We start from the raw sequence: 18,127 nt of genomic DNA, 5'->3' as shown, positions 1-18,127 counted from the left end.
CTGGGTGGTTGAGTAGAGAGTGTTTGGTTGAGTAGAGAGCTGGGTGGTTGAGCAAGGTGGGTGGTTGAGCAGAGAGCTGGGTGGTTGAGTAGAGACCGTCAGGTACCCCGGAAGCAGAGCCTGCAAATGAGGGTCCTAGGCAGGTGTGCAGGTGATCCATGTGGGGCAGCTCCCCGGGCAGACTAGTGGGGAGGGGAGGAAGAGGGGCAGAGTGGGAAAGAAGGCCAGCAAGGTGCAATTTCCAGCAAAGTCTTAGGTGGAATTTCCAGCAAAGTCTTGGCTTCCGCCTGACCCTGCAGGGAGCTCTGGAGTAGAACTTGTGCCTCCAAGTGGTGCCTCCTGGAGGCAAGGAAGCTGGGCTCCTGTTCTGCGCCAGGCAGTCACTGGAGTCAGGGCCACCTGGGGACAGTGGGGGTGGGGTGGGAGGGCTTAAGTTCCTCTGAATCTGCAGACAAAGCCCTAGGGATGTCCTGAAGAAACCTCATACGTGTGGGCTGCTGGTGGGGACACCCGGACTGAGGGGTGAGCCACCATCAAAGGGCCTGGATAAGTTGGGAGGAGTTGCATGCTGTGAACCCCTCCAGGGGGTTTCTAATGCAAATTATCTTCAGAGTCTGGAGCAGTCTTTCAGAGAAGAGCCCAGGACCTTCCCCAGTCTACATGAACCAAAGCTTGTGGGAACTGGGCCTGAGGGTGTGAGCTGGCTGACTCAGAGCATCCCAACTTTGGTGGAATTGAGGGGCTCCAGTCCTTACTTCCTGCCCCTGTGGGGACTGATCTTTTTCAGACTGGTTTGGGTGTTCCTGATTCTAATTGTGGCTCTGCCACTCTTTGGCTCTGTGACCGTGGCCAAGCCCTGTCCGTTTTTGAGGCCTTAGTTTCCTCATCTGTGCTCTGAGAGGTTCTTAACCTAAAGTTCACAAAAAAGGTCAATGTGCAGTTTTATTCCCTTGACATTTTTCTGGGGGAGAAATTCTCAGAGGGGTTTGGACCTCCCACAGGTCAGAGCCTCTAGAAAAGGGCTCTGGTCTGGGCCTGACATCCTGGGACACAGGTGTCACATCCCAACTGCACCTTGTTCTTGCCTCCCCTTGCAGAGCCTCAGTCTCCTCATCTGTAAAAGGGCTGATTGTTCCCTTGTTGACCTCTTAGGGTTGTTGGGTGATCAGGTGACGCAAGGAGTGCAGTGGGACACAGTGTGGGTGTGAGGGGTGGAGTCACTGCCATGAATGCCTTCTTGTCCCTAGGCCCAAGAGCGTCCTCAGACCTTGGATGCTGGTCATCTAGCATCTCTTAGACCTCTGTGACTTCCCAGGGACCACTCTGTGGTGACTGGGGTCCCTTTTCATACAAAATATTTTTTTTAGGTCTTTGCTTGCCTCAGAGTTGAATGTGGTGTGCAGCTGTTGGGGTGGGGAGGAGAGAGCTGCCATCCTCCCCTGCTCCCAGGGACAGCTCAGCTGGCCTGATGCCATTTCTGGAATCAAGGCCTTGTCTGCATTACATGACCACAAAAAAGGGTCTTGCCAGCCCCCTGGCTCCCTATGCGTGCACAGCCAAGAGCGGTGAGAGGCAGGTGGTTTCTGGCCGTGGTCTCTTCATGGTTCGTGTGCACAGGGTCTCTGTGGGAGGGGGCAGTGGGGTCTGGGGGTGGAGAAGCCCATTGCCTCCACCTTCCTTCCCAGCTGGATTCAGAAAATCGCCTCTTTCACTGGAAAGTTGCAAACCTCACCACCATGACCCTCCCCGCCGACTTCTGTGTGCGAGTCCTTCTAGGACAACTTGGGCTGGTTTCTGTTTGCTCTCGTGCCTTCTCCAGGATGCTTTGCTGTTATTTCTGATTGTAGAAGTGATCATGCATGCTCATGTCAAGCAGTTTGACGACCTTGAGCCCAGTGCCCAGGCACGACCTCTGGGAACATTTTGTGCAGTCTGCCCAGCGCCTCTGGCTGCCTGGAAATGCACGTAGAGAATGTAGCCGATGCTGTCGAGTTCTCCCTGCCCTTTGGCAACTGCTTTCTCTTTCAGGAAAACATGAGGAATGTTTCTCCAAGTCAGTAAGTATAGAGCCGCATGTAGTTGTTCAGCACATATTGGTTGAGTGCCTCCTCCATGGTCATGGATATGGGGTGTGTCAGATGGCAGTCAGTGCCCAGGGAAAACTAAGGCCGAGCCTACAATTTCAAATAGAGGGGTTTGGAAGACCTCACCCTGGGAGCAGGTGACTGAGCCCACCCCGTAGTAGGGGAGGGAGGGGGAGGAACTCCGGGCAGAGGAAAGGGCCGTGCAGAGGGCCTGAGGTGGGAGCATGCCAGGGGGAGAGAGGAGGGCAGAGAGGGGATGGGGAGACAGATGGTGGGTCTTTGTAGGACATTAATAGGACTTTGGAGAATAGGAGAGGATGGGGGGCAGAGAACAGGAACCGACTGCCACTGTCCAAGTGAGAGAGGACAGACTCTATGGCCGGGAGTCTGTGGTAGGTGAGGAGGTGAGCCCTTGCTGGCCTCAGGGACATTGTGAACGCAGAGCCAACCGACCAGATTCACGGTGGGGTGAACGCGCAGGGGTGGGGAGGTTGAAAGAAGCTGCAAAATAACCCCTGGGTTTCTGGCCTGAGCAGCAGGAAGGAGGGAACTGCCCTGGTGGATATGGGCAAGAAATGGGGAGGACGGGTCTGGGGCTGCACGACTCAGATTGCACACGGGCTTGAGACACCCTGGAATAGCTTGGTGCTTGTGGGGGGCAGGCAATGATGCTGTGTCATTCTCCATGGAGCAGCCGCTTAAAAAGCTTAATTTCTTTTTAGTATAAAACTATTGAGGGAGAGAAGACACGCAACACCACAAATCCAAATAGTTCTGAAAGCTGGACAGCGAGGAGATAGCTCCCAAATCCCATTCCCCAAGGGCAGCCACTATGATGAAAGTCTAGCATATCCTTCCAGAGAGTTCTGGGAAATGTGTCTCTTTTGTTTATTAGCCAGGGGATCTGACTCTGGACTACTCCTCACCTGCTATCCCACCTGACAGCCCCTGGGACCCTCGGAGGCTCACTCAGAGCAGAGCCATTACCTTTTCTGTTCTTTCATGTCCCATTCTTATGTGACCCTCAAGGCACTTCTGTGTCACAGGCTCATCTTACAGATGTGGACACAGATTTATAGGCACAGAGCTGGTGACACCCAAACAGCTAATATACCGAATAGACTGAGCTCTCTGGGAGCCCAGAGGGACCTTTGATTCTGCCCAAACTCGGCTGTTGCAGGGAGGCTGGGTGTCAGCAGTCACTGGTGCAGGGGAGGGATAGACCTCATGGCTAGCAAGGGGGAAGGTGCTCCAGGCAGAGGAAGCAATGCAGGCAGGCAAGGGTTTGGAGGCCCCGGCAGGTGGTCCAGCCTGTGAGAGGAATGGTGGAGGTCCCCAAGGCCCCCAAAGCAAGGACTAGGACCAGAGGGGCAGGAAGATGATTTCTGCAAGAGCTTGGGGGCCAGATGGGGTGGACTCTGTGTGTGTGAGAGTGTGTGTTATGTGTATGTTGTATATGTGTGTAGTGTATGTGTTGTGTGTGTGTAGTGTATGTGTTGTGTGTGTTATGTGTGTTGCATGTTATGTGCATGTTGTATATGTGTATGTCGCATGTGTGTTGTGTGAAAGTATATGTATGTGAGAGTGAATGAGTCTATGTGTGTTACATGTATGTTGTATATGTGTATAGTGTATGTGTTGTATGAGTCTGTTATATGTGTGTTGTGTGTTATATGGTGCGTGTGTTGTGTGTTATATGCATGTTGTGTTGCATGTTGTGTTATATGTGTATCGTGTTATATGCAGTGCGTTGTTATGTGTGTGTTGCGTGTGCTGCATGTTGTGCGTTACATGTGTGTTGTCTGTGTGAGAGCGTTATGTGTGTGTGTGTTGCATGAGTGAGTGTGAGTGTGCACACACAGCAGGAGGGGTCCAGAGTCTAGCCCAGACCATTGCCCTCTTGTCCTCTCCTGAAAGCGAGGACTCCTGGGATGTAGAAATGAGAGGATCTTGTTCCACCTGTTTAATTGGGAGAAACAAGAAGCCCCAACCCCGCATTCTCCAGGGGTTCCAGGCTGCATGGAGCCCCCGATGGGGCTGGCTTGTGCTCCAGACAGGGGCGCACACCCTTTCTTCACAGTGAGGTGGCCGTGGTCTGTGGGGACGCCGTTCTTTGCTCGACAGATGACAGCCCTGCCTGTCATAAGCAGCCTGGCTCATAGCCACCCTGCTCAGCAGGGCACGCGCGCTGGACCCTGGCAGCAGAGCCAGCGCCTGTCCCGGGGCCAGGAGCTGCTGGCAGAAGCAGTTCCAGCTGCTCGAAGATCAGAGCCACATCACAGCGCCTTTGGCCTCTCCCGTTATCGGCACTCGGCTGTGCGGTGTGGTAGGCCAGTGCTGGGCAGGTCAGCCGTGTGGCGCGCCAGCTGTGTGGCAGGCAGTGGCGTGGTGGGGTCAGCGGTGTGCTGGGTCATGGGCTGGTGGGGTCATCTGTGTGGCAGGCAGTGGCACGGCGGGGTCAGTGGCCGGGCAGGAGGGCAGCTGAGTGCAGTCGGCGCTGGAGATGTCACTTGAGGCCTCACAGGGCCCACCTGTGACCAGGTGTACGGCATCCCTGAGCACAGTGGGGTAGATGAGAGGACAGGAAGGCAGAGAATGACAGATGTCGGAGAGAAGTAGCCGCTCCATTTATGACCTGCTGGCCAGCTGGCAGCGTGTGGAGGGCCTCACCGTAGCGCTCATTCCCCTGTGCCAGCTGTACCACGGTGCTGTTGTTTCCACATTCAGGTGAGGAAACTGAGGTACAGACAGGTGGAATCATTTGTGCGGGGTCACACAGTATAGGGCGGAGGAGCCAGGGCTTAACATCAGACCCTCAGGCCAGTCACCTCCCTTCTCCAAGCCTCGGTTTCCTTGGGGTGAAGCACCAGCTCCCCGGGTTGCTGGAGAGTTTAGTAACGTACCTCAGGTGCTGAGCAGAGCCCTTGGCACAGGCCAGGCCCTCACGACAGAAATGCTGCTTACTGTCATCACTGAGTCCTCTGTATTCATCACCTCGGTTACTCCCTCACCCCGCAAGCCCATCACACCCTGGTTTCCACCATAAACACTCTTTTGATCGCTAGTAGGGAAAATCCCAGGGAAGCCAATAATGGACTCGCAAAGCCCCAGGGGCTGCCCAGCCCTGGACAGTCTGCCTTGTGTTAGGTCATCTCAGCCTAGAATCACAAAGGTTGGAAGATTCTGGGTAATGCCCAAGTTTTCTGTTGGCCTTAGCCAATTTTCTCCATGCCCAGAAATCACATTGTGGAAACAGGAGCTTTTGAGGAAGTCCTGCAGTCGGGGAGGGGGAACGCTTGTGGGGCTGTGAGCACCTTCTTTCACTCCTCCTTACCAGGTGCTTGCCCTTCCCACCTGTTGGAACCAGCCTGGTGGCTCAGGGTGGGGGTGGGGGGAGAGGACCTCAACACTGGGCTCTTTAAGCTCGTAGTTCCCAAAGCATGAGCCACATTCTGTGGGGAGATGGGGCATGGGGTAAGTGGGGACAACTCCTGGTTTAATGGTTCTGTATCTGTTAAAAAATAAGCATTATTTTATTTTATTTTTTTAAAATATGTCTTTATTGATTTCAGAGAGAGGAAAGGAGAGGGAGAGAGAGATAGAAACATCAATGATGAGAGAGTCATTGATCGAGCCCGCAACCTGGGCATGTGCTCTGACCGGGAATCTAACCCTGATTGCCTGGATCCCAGGTCGATGCTTAACCACTGAGCCACGCCCGGCCGGGCAGCATTATTTTTTAACCCGCCCCCACTAGGACCTCACACATATGATTGCACTGGTCTTATTGCATATGGCAATGGTAGGTTTGAGAGAAAGAGAGAGAGTAGCAATGTGAGGACAAGTGTGGCAGCCCTGGTGAGACCGGGTTCTGGGGGTAGTTGGGACACAGGTGTGTGGATGCTGACTGCTTGCTGGGGGGACAGCCCAGGAGTAGACTTTGCTGGCCCACACTGCTTGTGGCTTCTGCTGCAAAGCCATCTTTGGAGGTTCTCTGCACCCTGGAGGGTGCAGGGCCTGGGGCTCGGAGGAAGGGAATGTAGTGACCCCAGGTTCAGGCCCCGGGCGAAGCCCTTCCTGTTAAGCTCTGCCATGCCACTGCCTTCCCACTACCCACCCGCCTTCCACCTTTCTGATACGCAGTCCCTCAAGTCCAGAAAGTGTGTAAGGCTGCAGTCCCCAGGGTGCGGGGAAGGCGTCTCTCAGCAAGGCCTGCCCGCAGTGGCGCGGGCTCCCCAGGATGCAGGCCAGGCTGCTTTGTACAGTGTGCTGGGAGAGGAGAGCTCGCCAGGAATTTCCTGGGGCAGCTCCAGGGCAGACTGCTTAGATGGAAGGGTTTCGGGGTGGCCGGGTCCTGCCTCCCAGCCTTTGCTTCCCTGGCTGGCCGATCCCAGCCCTGTGCATTCCTGGGATCTCTAAGTTGTACTGGGTTCTGTGGGTACCAGGAGTTTCCTTTGAAACCCGTGGCACCAACATCTGTTAGCTCTTAGAGCACAGAAAGATTGACAGAGAACTGCTGGGGCAGGCGGCGGGGGAAGATATTAAGCTCAGGAGTATGAAGTCGCAGAGACAAAGAGGAAAAACCCCAACTGAACTCCAGCCCGCTCCCCAAGGCCCTGCTTTGATGTGGTTTCCTGTCCCCGGAGGCCTTATAAGGCACTGTGCCTGCGATTCTGGGCTCCGGCTGGTGCTGGCTGCACAGGGCGCCCAGAGGAGCTGGCGTCTCTTCCTGGGGCCCCTGTGGGGCAGAGGAGGGCAGTGCTGGGATTCTGGAGGGAGATAGGTCTTAGCCCTGGGGCCTGAGAGGCCACCAAGCCTGGCCATTGGGCAGGGGACAGCCTGGTACCAGGCTGGTGGGTCAGGAGGTCTGGGGATCCAGGAGGCCTTTGAGGAGAACTTGGAGCAGAGGCTGAGGCCCACTGTCCAGGGGACCTGGGAGCAGGGGGTGGGCAAAGTGATGGCTTCTTACGGGGTGGTGGTGAAGGGTGTGGGCTCTGGAGCCAGATGGCTCGCCTTCAGTCCTGGCTCTGGCACTGGTTGAGTGACCTTGGGCGAGTCATTAACCCCTGTGCCTTAGTTTTCTCATCTGTAAAGTGGGGACAGTAATGGTACTAGATCAAAGGATTGCCATGAGGACTAAATGCGAAGCCCTATGAAGAGCGTGCCAGGCCCTGGCTGGTGTGGCTCCGTGGTTAGAGCATTGGCCTGCACACCAAAGCGTTGAGGGTTCGATTCCCGGTCAAGGGCACGTACTTGGGTTGTGGGTTTGCTTCCCATCCCTGGTCTGGGCACATGTGGGAGGCAACCAATCGAAGTGTTTCTCTCTCACATCAGTGTTTCTCCCCCCTCCCTCCCTCTCTCCCTTCTTCCCTCTCTCCCACTCTCTGAAAAGCAATGGAAAAAATATCTTCTGGTGAGGATTAATAAAAAACATATATATTAAAAAAAGAAGACGAGTGTGCCAGGCTGGGAGCGCGTTTCTAGGTGACCGTGGGTGCCTTGGCTCTGGCGAGCCTTTCCGCTTCTCCCAGGAATGGTCTGGTGGCCATCTGACAATAAGCGTAGGAGTAATAAGCAATAACCACTGACCTCTTGGGCCCCAGGCATGGTATCAGGCACAGTGCTGAGCACTTGATATTCAGTGGCTTACGTCATCCTCACACACACCCAAGACATCGTGAGGGCTGTCCTCCCTGTGCACACATTGAGATAAAGTTCCTTCACCCAGAGGGCCCAGCTTGTGCCAGGCAGAAATGGGATTTGAACTGTGGTCTCACCAACTCCAGTTCCATGCCCTGCACCTCCTGCACCGTGGCTCCCAGTAGGGCTCCTTTCTGGCAAGAGGCCCGAGTGCCTTCCTGCACTGTGGTCCTGAGGACCTGGCAGGGGACCTTGCATGCAGGGCTCTCGCCCAGGGCTCTGTCGTGTCCCGTACCTCATGGGTAAAGGCTATGTGGACCTTTGAGACCCTTTGGACAGATGGGTCTACTTGGCCACTGACCCACAGGAGCTGCTGGCTGGGCTGATTTTCTTGCACTTCTTTAAGTGTGATTCTTGGTCCCTGGCAAGTGCCAGGGCTCTGAGCCACCTCTGTCCCTGTGCCCACAGGAGCCCTGATTTCACTGTACATGCTCCGGTGGGGCATCAAAGGAGCTGGCTTGAGTCGTGGCCCTGCCCCTCGTCGGCTGGTGCTCCAGAGCCAGGCACCAGGCCTCTTGGAGCCTCCTCCTCATTTAAACACAGGGCCAGTGGGAACCCCTTGATATGGAGGTTCTGGGGAGGGGTCTTTGCACTTGGTAAGAGGTGTGAGTGGCTGCCATTATTTTCCGGTCTCATATGCTCCTTGAGGGCAGAGGGCACTTTCTTTGTAGGAAAAAATCTAGTATCAATTATACCTGTCACTTCATAATTTGCAAATCATTTTTAAGCGCATTTATTCCTTGAGAGATGGAAAGAAGCGGGCCATTGTGATGCTTAAAAGACTTACTCTCTCTATAAGGTGCCTAGCACGGTGTCTGGCACATAAGAAATGCACAGGCATTGTCAGCTGTCATATTATTGTTGAGGCTTATCACTGTGCCCATTTAATAGGTAGGCAGACTGAGGACCACGGGGACTGCACTGCACTTCCCTGGGCCATCTGGCTCAGTGGATGAGATGAGTTTTTGCCGTAGTTGAGTATCTGCAGTGTGTCAGCAGACCATGGCGCTGAGGAGCTTTCGAAGTGTTATACAGAGCAGAGCGTGGTTTAGCAGGAAGAACTTGCCAGAACTCTAGAGGCTTTAATACATCAGAGAGCATGGTCCTCCCAGCAGACAGTTCTCAGAGAGCATTGAAGCCATCATCAGAGGATGCTGTGGGTGCGTTCTACACCTCGCAAGGCATTGTTACAGGGTCCCAGACAACTGCTTTGTTGGTGGTGACACCTGGAGTCTTTCAGCTCCTCCAAGTGTGCCACTAAAAGACACGCGTGCTCCAGAGTCTTTGTCTCGCAGATCCCGTCGGCCATGCAGGGAGCGGTCAGGGTGGCGGCTGGGGTCAGCACCGAGCCCCGCACTCCGGAGGACCTCAGCATGCAGAGGTCTGTGGTTCCCTTGAAGACAGTCCCCGGCTCCTGTGACAAAGTACCACCGCCTGCCAGCCTCTCTGTGGAGGCGGCATCCGTCTTCCCCTGGCATGAAAGATCGGCTCTAATTGGCTGCTGGGGCGTGCCAGCCACCTAATGATACCACCTGAGTGTGTCCCTTTCCTGTCACTGTTTCCCAGGTCCCCCGTCAACTCTGGCTGTGTTAACACAAACAGCCAGTTTACAAGCCCCGGAAATGTTTGGTGATTATAATAATTGGCGGAGGAGGGGAGGGGAGCCATCCGGACTGAGGAATCATGTGGCCTGGTTTTGAATCGGTGGGACACCTAGGGTCTGAATGGCCACCTTGTAACAACCTTTGAGAAAAAGACTGCAATGCCCTGAACGATTTTAAAGAAGAGAACAGAGAAGACCAACCCCGAATTCCCAAGCGTTAGCTGCGTATCTTTAAAACAAAACAAAATGAAATGAAATAGGAGAGTTACCCCCAGCTATGTCCAATTGGTCAGGTGGACTATACAAAGCAATTTTAATATTTTAATTTAATTTTTCTCTTAAGACGTGCACTGGGTTTTCTTTTAAGCATCAGAGGAGCAGGATCCCCCCAGCTTTTCAAGGAGAGGGTGCTTTTTCTTTCCCTTTTCACTTATTTTTTCTTCCAGAAAGGGTAGCTGGTGATAGCTGCTGAGTTTGGGCTTTTTTATCGCTTGCCATTTTGTGGTTGGAGAAGTGCTGCCACAGTGTAATTGTGGGCATCGGGAGCGATAAGGCTGTGTAATCCTCCCAAACTCACTGCTTCCTACATAAAGGAGCATTTCTCAAAGCGGGTGCCTTGGAACACAAATCCCACGTCATGCTTTGGAAAAATAAAACTAGTCTAACGAGGTTCGAGATACCACATTATTTGGGTACTCACAGTGTCCATTGCCATAGTAAGGAACTTTGTTTAACTTTGTTTAAAATAATCTTTTTTGATCACAGAACTCTTCTTGGCAGAAAACCAATAAATACAGAAGATAGTTTGACAACTAGCCTTAGCCTTTTGTCTGGAGTTATCCTGCTGGGCTGGGGTCAGAGAGATGGGACCTTTGTGGACATCCCAGAAATTTCCCAGCCTGTGGACTAACCAAGCTCCCTGGGCCAGCCTGACAGCCCCCTCGGGGCAGCCTGATCCAGCCGAGGGGGAGCAGCTCTGCCCTCTGGGATGAGCTACTTGCCACCTTTAACCCACGCGAGGGGACCAGGCAAGGCATGTGCAGGGAGGCGTGTGTGTCGGGAGATGTGGGAGGTGTGATGGAAGTCAGAGCACAGAGGGTCCTAAATGTCATGCTGAGGAGTTAGGGTTTATGTTAAGGGTGGTAGGAGCCCACCCTGGGGCACACGGGCCTCTATGAACCACCTAGACAGCCAGCCTCCATGGAGGAAGGATCCACATTGAGATCTCTTCTTGAGCCCACAGGGCAGGCTCCTTGGTCTGCCCAGAGGGATAGATGAGGGGCATTTTCTGATCTGGTCTTTGTCTTTTCCTGGGGTGGAGGGTGGAACTCTCTTTCTGAGGGAGCAGTGTGTCCCGTGTTGTTTTGTGGTGGGCTACGGGCCGAGAAAATCACTTCCTAAACAGCAGTGCGATGATCAGTTCTTCAGGTGTGATGGGATTGTCCTCGGTGGGCCCGGATTCCCACCAGAACAGTCAGAACAGGGTCCCTACCTCCTCGTGACCAGCCAGGCACATGTTCGCAACGCCACCTTTTCTGTCCCCGTGCCAGGTGCCTACCTGACCCCGAGATATCCTTCATACCCCTCCCTGTCTTGTCTTCCTCCAGGAGCTCGTGGGTGAGGTTTTCAGAGAAACGCTCAGCGAGGATGAAGAGGAAGACTTTCGACTGGAAGGTACTAGAATCCATTGCTTTCTTCCCAGAGGGCAGTGAAGTGGGGAAGGGGCCATCTGGTCTACCACATGTCCTGCAGACCCTCCAGAAAATCTGCAGTCCAGGTAGAGGGCAGGACTCGGGGTGGGGGACGGGGGAGCTGAGGAGCAAGAGGGGAGTGTGGCTTCCATAGTCTAGGCCCAGAGTGGAGCCAGACCACGTGGGTTCACCTGCCGGCCCTGCTCTGTCAGCTGTGGGGCCTTGGACAGGTTGTTTGACCTCAGCTGCTCCGTGGGGAGGTGACCACAGTGGCTCCTCATGGGCCCCTCACGCAGTGTCAGGCATGCAGTGAGCACTCCCTGCGATAGCGATTATGTTTCCCATTTCTCCATTCATTCACCCACCTGGAGCACACGCGTGTGCACACCCACCCGCCAGCCCTCACCTCCCTCCTCTTAGTGGCCACACCTTCTTTCTTCGAGGGGAAGCACCCTGCTGAAGAAAGAATTAGGACACTAGAGGAGAGGGCCACCGCTGCCACTGGCACACTAACTTGACTCTGGCCAAGCAAGGGACCTTTCTGAGCCTTTCGCTCCACATTTGTAGCAAAGCAAAGAGGGCCTTTCCCTGCCTGGCTTCCTGACTTGGTGCAAGGAACAATGGCACCTACCGGTGTTTGCTAAACGGGATTGCATTTCCACTTTCTACTCTGACTCAGGAGAGAGTTGCTGAACTGATGCCTCCTTACAGCAGTGAGGCCCTCTGTGCTGGGGAGGGACAGGCAGCTGGCAGGAGAGCTGGGGGCCCAGGGGTCTCTGGGGAGAATCTAGGCCTTGAGAGGAGAGCAGACAGCCCCAGCAGGTTCTCGAGGGGGACTGTGGCCACATGTGGCCTGAGAGCCGTTATAAAGGTAGACCCTCAGGCCTGCGAGTCCAGTCTGCACTTTCATGGGCTCCTAGGCGACCTGTATGCACACTGCACTGTGAGAAGCACTGTTTTAGGAGAGTCATTCAAGTGTGTAGGAGGCAGGCTGGGGACCCAGGTATGTAGCGAGCTTTGCTCACTCAAGAGCAGGTCTTCAGTCAAGGGGGAGGCCCCATGGACAGACAGCTTTGTCCAGGCTGTGGGTGTTTTCCTTGACCGTGGAGGCCTGTGGATCTGGTGGCTGCACTCAGGGGCTCCCCACGTCTCAGTGGTCACCCTGACTCCATGGACAGATGCCAGGATTTGGTGCTTAGAGGAGATCTGGGGAGTCAGATAAAGGTCTGCAGGATGTAGGCCTGGGACTTAGGTTGACCCCAGACACTAATCTAACACTTTTTTCATTTATCTGTTCATTTACCCATTCACATGGGAACTTACTAGCAAGTTCATTCTCTGGTACATCCACTTCTCCACCTGTCATTCGCTTACTATCCATCCAACCACCCACTTGTCCACTCATCTATGTATCTATCCACCCATCTCTCACTCATCCCATCACCCACCCAGCCACTAACCCATGACTCACCCATAGCCCACCCATCCAGCACTCACCCAGCCACCACCAGCCAGCCCTTATCCATCACCCACCACCCGTAACCCATCCTCTGCCCATGTAGTCATCATCCATCGCTCTTCCCTTAACCCACTTAACCCCCCAGTTATCACCCATCTGTCTCTCCATCTGTTTTTCCAGCTACCCATTGTTTATTTCCTCCTGGGTTAATGTCCAAAATGAGGCACTTCTCTGCCCATTGAGGCCCAGTCTGAAATCATGCAACTGATTTCAAATGAGTTGTCTTTCCCCCTACAGCCAGACAGGAAACGGCCGCCCATGGAACCCACCTCCCTCTACAAGGGGGGTGACCTTGGTCAGCACAAGCCCTGATGTAGTATAGCAGAAGGGGCACTGGCCCAGGAGCCCATCGATTAGGCTCCCTCCCAGCTCCGGCAGTGACCTGCTGTGGATCTGGGCCCAGTCCCTCTCTCAGGGCCCCCTCCCCCTCTGTAATGGTGAGTGGGGACTGGTGGGTGCTCAGAGGATGGGGGCACTTTTCAGGGAGGATGAACTGCAGTGGGGTCGGTACTTACAATGTTGGGCACCTAGGAGGTGCCCGAGGGTCCCAGCTCCTGTCTAGGACAGGGCATGAATTTGGGGGCACTTGGTCTGACCTCATAGCCCACTAGCTGCTTGTCAGGCTTCCAGGGCAGTCTGGGCGCCTTGCCAGCCATGGAGGGTTTTCAGGCACGTTGGTGCCACCATTGATGAGCAGGGGGTTGGGAGCCCCTCACCTGCTTCGGTTTCCCATCTGGGGGTTGGACTAGGTTTTCGGTGGTCAAGTTGCCCAGCCCCTTTCTTCAACAAAAGCTTACTCAGAGGCATACAACGTAAAGCGGCTAGAGCAGGTTGCAGAAGACATCCTGTTACAGACAGCGTGTTATCTTTTCTGTGGCAGAGGGCACCAGACACTACTGTTTCCTTGTTCATGTGTGCATCTGCCATATATGTGTGTTGTGTAGCCAGAGGCCTAGGCAGGCAAACACAGTCTCTCCTGAGTACAGGAGGAGAAGCCTCAAACTGGAAGGAATGGTCCAAGAGGACTGTCGTGTTACCTGTAATTAATGTTTTAACTTTTACAAGAACATAATCATATATCTCTTGTGAAATGAAAGACTAATGACAGAATTAAAAAGTGAAAACAATAGGTAAATAAAGCAGTAAGAGTGGCAGCTCTGGCTTGTACCTGGCCTGCCTGGTAGAAGGCTGGGCCCAGTGACCAGCTGTGGCTCTCTGGTTGCCCACCCCAGGATGGGGGATGTGGCTGTGACCAGAAGGCCACCCCACTTGCTGGGCTGGTGAGCACAGGTGCTGTGAGTCCTGGCCTTGGAGAAGCGTCCACCTGGCCTGGAGGGGCTGGGGGTGGGGGCTCTGGGTGTCCCTCTGAGCGCCGGCCAGGGAGAGCAAGCTGAATCCTGAATCTCTTCTTTGTCTTCCTCTTGGCCAAGTTCATTGCCTCTTGGCGGGCTGGAGGGCTGTTTAAGGGGGGAAAAAAGGCCATCTGAGGCGTGAAGATAAAAAGAAGTGTTTTAGCCATCCCAGGAGAGCGTGGCTTTAGCTCCTGCGTTGTTATGTAAAGCCGGCCCTAATCCAGCGTCTTACCCGTCTTAACTGGCCAGCTGGGGGCACAGGGAAGGGGATTAGGGCTGGGCTGTGCGGGCAGGGCTGCTGAGCTCCTTTTGAACTGTGGGGAGAACAGTAAACATCAGAAGTCCCAAGCTCCGAGCTGGCTGGGCGTGGCGGGGGTGGGCACGGGGCTGGAGTGGGGAACAGGGGAGTGGAACCCTCCCTCTGCTGACCTGGCCAGGGCAAGGTCAGCCCCACGCCTCACCCCAGCACCCACGGACTTCCCAGCCTCCCCAGTGGGACAGACTGTGGCTTGTGACCTGAGGTGAAAATCAGTGCCAGGCCTGTTGGCAGACTCGTCACTGAGCAGCTTCCGGGAAGTGCTGGGCCTGGGGTCTCCTCCTGACCCAGCTCAGGTGACAGCTGCTGCTCTGCGCCCGTCAGAGGGAAAGACCCATAAGTGGGTCTCCTCTCTCCTTCCCACCTACTGCTGCTCCCAGCCCTGCCCGGCCTCTTGTCTCACCTCTGCCTCTCACCCTCCAGCCTGTGCCCACTGACCCTCAACATCCCCAAGTGCCTGTTTCTTGTCTTCCAACATCTTTGGGGGTGAGGGGAGGCAGAGTGCAGTCCGCTTGGCATTTCCTGTAGAAAGCTGACTCCTAGAACCCAGTCTAGCATGCTGGTCCCACTCGGAAAGGAGCCCTCAAGACCACCCTTGTTAAGCGCCCCTCTCCCTGGGGGTACAGCTGCTTCCTCCTGCTCCCCACCTCCCAGCCTGGGTTGGGCCTGGCAGGGCCTGTGGCATCTCTGCTTCCCCTGCCCCAAGGACAGATGTGCCTGGAGCAGCTGGTCCTGCCCAGCAGGGCAGTGGTGTCGGGACTGAGACCTGGGGGCCTGTCCAAATGTGCACTGTCCCTGAACATTGCCTCTCCCAGCTGAGGCCACAAGAGGTACCTTCTTCCTCCCTCAGGTCAGACCCCCGTTTCAGCCTGGCTTTCTGAGACTCACTGTGTGACTTTGGGTGAGCCACTTAACCTCTCTGTGCTTTCGTTTCTTCGTTGGGGGCAATCAGCATTTCTTCCTCAGGTCTCTTGTGAAGACAGGAGCTCATCTGCTAAGCCCAGAGAACAGCCCTGGCTGGCCCAGTGTGTGTGAGCTGTCGGGATTTGTGTCATTTTGTGGGCCCATCTTTCTCCACAAGGGGCCAGCCAGTGGTTATAGTCATTTACTCGTCCAGATCAAACAAGGCTACTTTCAAAGCTTCTCTAGTGCTATAGAATCTCTGTCTCCTACTCCCAGAGCATGGCCCAGGGTCTGGCATGCCACAAGTGCTCAATAAATACTCACTAGAATGAATTCAGTACAAGGAAGTCACTGAAGTCAGGTGACCCTCTGACTTGGGCCACCCAGGCTGGGCCCTGTAATCCCCTGGGGCCCAGGCCAGTCCATCCAGACTCCGGGGTGTGAGGTGTCAGCTCTTCACAGAGCTGAGGAACCCTTGGAGGGCCTTTTCATCCCCTCCATTTGGAGTTGGAAAGCTGAGACCAGAGAGGGGATGTAACCTGTCCAAAGTCACACAGCCGATTGAGGACAGAAATCAGGCCTGGAGCCCTCCTCATGCAGTGAGTACTGACCGAGCCCCCACTGCAGGAGGGGGGCCCTGCCGGACCTGGCTTGTCAGCTATGAGCAAGGTCAGGGTCAGGGCAGTCACGTGGTGGAGGCAGGGCGTGAATAAATAAACCGGGAGTGAGCCTGCGAGTTTCTGCTGGTGGAGTAAACTTAATCTGCGAAGGGGTAAGACCAGGTGAAGGGTTGAGTGTGACAGGCCTCTCTGAGGAGGTGACATTGTCGCTGAGATGCAGGTTCCAGGGAGGAGCCAGTCATGGGCGGATGTGGGGGGAGAGTAGTCAGAAGGAGCGAGCAGAAGTGGGGTCCCGGAAAGAACAGAGAGGAGGCGGCTGGGGCAGGAGCTGGGGCAGTGGGCGAGGGTGGAGCCGTACACTTGGGCTTCACGCTTTTGGAAGAGAAAGCTGGCCCGGCTGCAGGCAGGGGAGGGCCGGATCCTGACTTCCATTTCACCGAGATAACTGGCTTCTGAGAAGGCTGGGCGGGCGGAGGGAGGGAGGGGCTGTGCAGAGGGGAGGTGAAGGCAGCAGTGTCGCCAGGGGGCACGTGTTGGCCTATAGGGGAGCAGCGTGGCTGGGGAGGAGGGGCCGGGGGGGGTGGGGATGGGGGGGTGAAGGAGAGGAAGGGGTCCTGGGTGCACCTTAGACTCCTAGCTTACAGAGCTAAGAAAATGGTGCTGTCGCTTCTGAAGAGGAAGTTTGCCCAGGTGACAGTCAAGGCTTTGATTTTTGGATGTGTTGGAGTCAAGATGCCTGTTGGACATCCAAGTAGAGATGCTGAGTAAGCAGGTGGTCACTGAGCTGGGAGTTCAGGGAGCAGATGGGGGGAGAGAGACAGATGGATGGATGGATAGATAGATGGTAGATAGATAGATAGATAGATAGATAGATAGATAGATAGATAGATGATAGATAGATAGATAGATAGATAGATGATAGATAGATAGATAGATAGATGATAGATAGATAGATAGATGATAGATAGATGATAGATGATAGATAGATAGATAGATAGATAGATAGATAGATAGATAGATGATAGATAGATAGATAGATAGATAGATGATAGATAGATAGATAGATAGATGATAGATAGATAGATAGATGATAGATAGATAGATAGATAGATAGATAGATAGATAGATAGATAGATAGATAGATAGATGATAGACAGAGGCACAGAGAAACAGGGAGGGAGAGGGAAGGAGGGAGAAAGGGAGAAAGAGAGAAGCAGAGAGGGGGGAGGGAGAGAACAAAAGAGAGGGGGGGCAAGGGAGGGAGGGAGAGGGGGAGAGAGGACTTCTTGGGACATAGACACTGAGGTTCCCCGTGACCCCTGGGCAAGGCTGGTCGATCGGAGGGGCTGGCTGTGGTCCCTGGGAGCCGGAGAGGAAGGGGAGCTCACTGGAGAGCAGCAGCACCCCCCACCCCAGGGGCAGGTGGCCGCACCCACGGGCTTCTCTCCCCCAGTTCGGAGCCGGAGCCGGAGCCAGGCCCGCTGGCCTGCCAGTCAGTCGCCTGACTCCACTCCTCTGCAGTCCCCGGAAGCCCGGGTTTCAGCGGCGACAGCAGTTTCTCTCAAGTCTGCTACTCATAAAAGCTCTGCTCGCACAGTGGAAACTCTGACTGGTGTCAGATACCGGGGAGGCTTTCATAGTTTCAAGTAGCTCGGGGTTAGATTTTAAAAGTTGGATTTCATCACATGTTTTAACTTGGGCGGGGATGGGAGAGAGTGGAAGGGACATGATATTTTTAGCCCAAAGAAGGCTTTTTTCCCTTCCCTGTCCCTCTCCCCGTGTTTTCCCCTCCCTCCCTGAACAGATGTTCCGTCTCAGTCCCGTTTGAACCTCACAGCGAGTGCTCATCATCTTGATGCTCCGATGAGAGAAAAGGCCAGGGTGCTATTTGTTGGGAAGGGTCCCCCCAAACCCCACTCCTTTTTCCGTTCCTCTTTCCCCTCAGTCACAACTGGCACTGAAATAACATCTATTTACAGTAAAGTGCATCGTGTGAGGCAGGAGGGTGGGGAGACCCGGGGGGCATTGCTGGTCTCGGGAAGGGTGGTCACACACTGGTAGGAGCGACCGGAAACCACCTTAGCGGGTCCTGTGTTGGCTAAATTAGTTTTAGTGGCAGTGGTTTTTCCTGAAAGACAGGGGCTCTAAGTAATGGATTGTTAATTCAGGATTCTTTTGGTTCTTTTGGATACTCTACCCAAATTCGGTAAAGCTTTGGTGCAATTGAAAAATCCTAGGGTAGAGCTTGGGTGAAAAGGGCTGGCTGGACGCGGGAGCTCCAGCCACGTCGTCCACATGCTTGCACACACTCTCTGTCCCTCTCTGTCATCTCGCCTTTG

At 54.5% G+C, this 18,127-nt stretch overlaps 1 protein-coding gene across 2 annotated transcripts in view; it reads left to right on the top strand.

The window, feature by feature from the left end:
* Window positions 1–18,127, top strand: part of NKD1 (NKD inhibitor of WNT signaling pathway 1) — a 68,657-nt gene that overhangs the window by 33,593 nt on the left and 16,937 nt on the right. The window contains exon 4 of one of the 2 annotated variants that reach the window (XM_081117858.1): window positions 10,995–11,061. In XM_081117858.1, coding sequence (XP_080973984.1) covers window positions 10,995–11,061 — 67 coding nt within the window. Of the gene's footprint in view, window positions 1–10,990; window positions 11,062–18,127 lie in introns of those variants that run through there. The other variant, XM_081117859.1, reaches the window with a different exon arrangement.

Source organism: Miniopterus schreibersii (assembly GCF_964146895.1).
Source record: "Miniopterus schreibersii genome assembly, chromosome: 18".
Taxonomy (NCBI): domain Eukaryota; kingdom Metazoa; phylum Chordata; class Mammalia; order Chiroptera; family Miniopteridae; genus Miniopterus; species Miniopterus schreibersii.
Note: the sequence above shows the minus strand (reverse complement) of the source record. Positions and strands in the feature narration are given on the sequence as shown.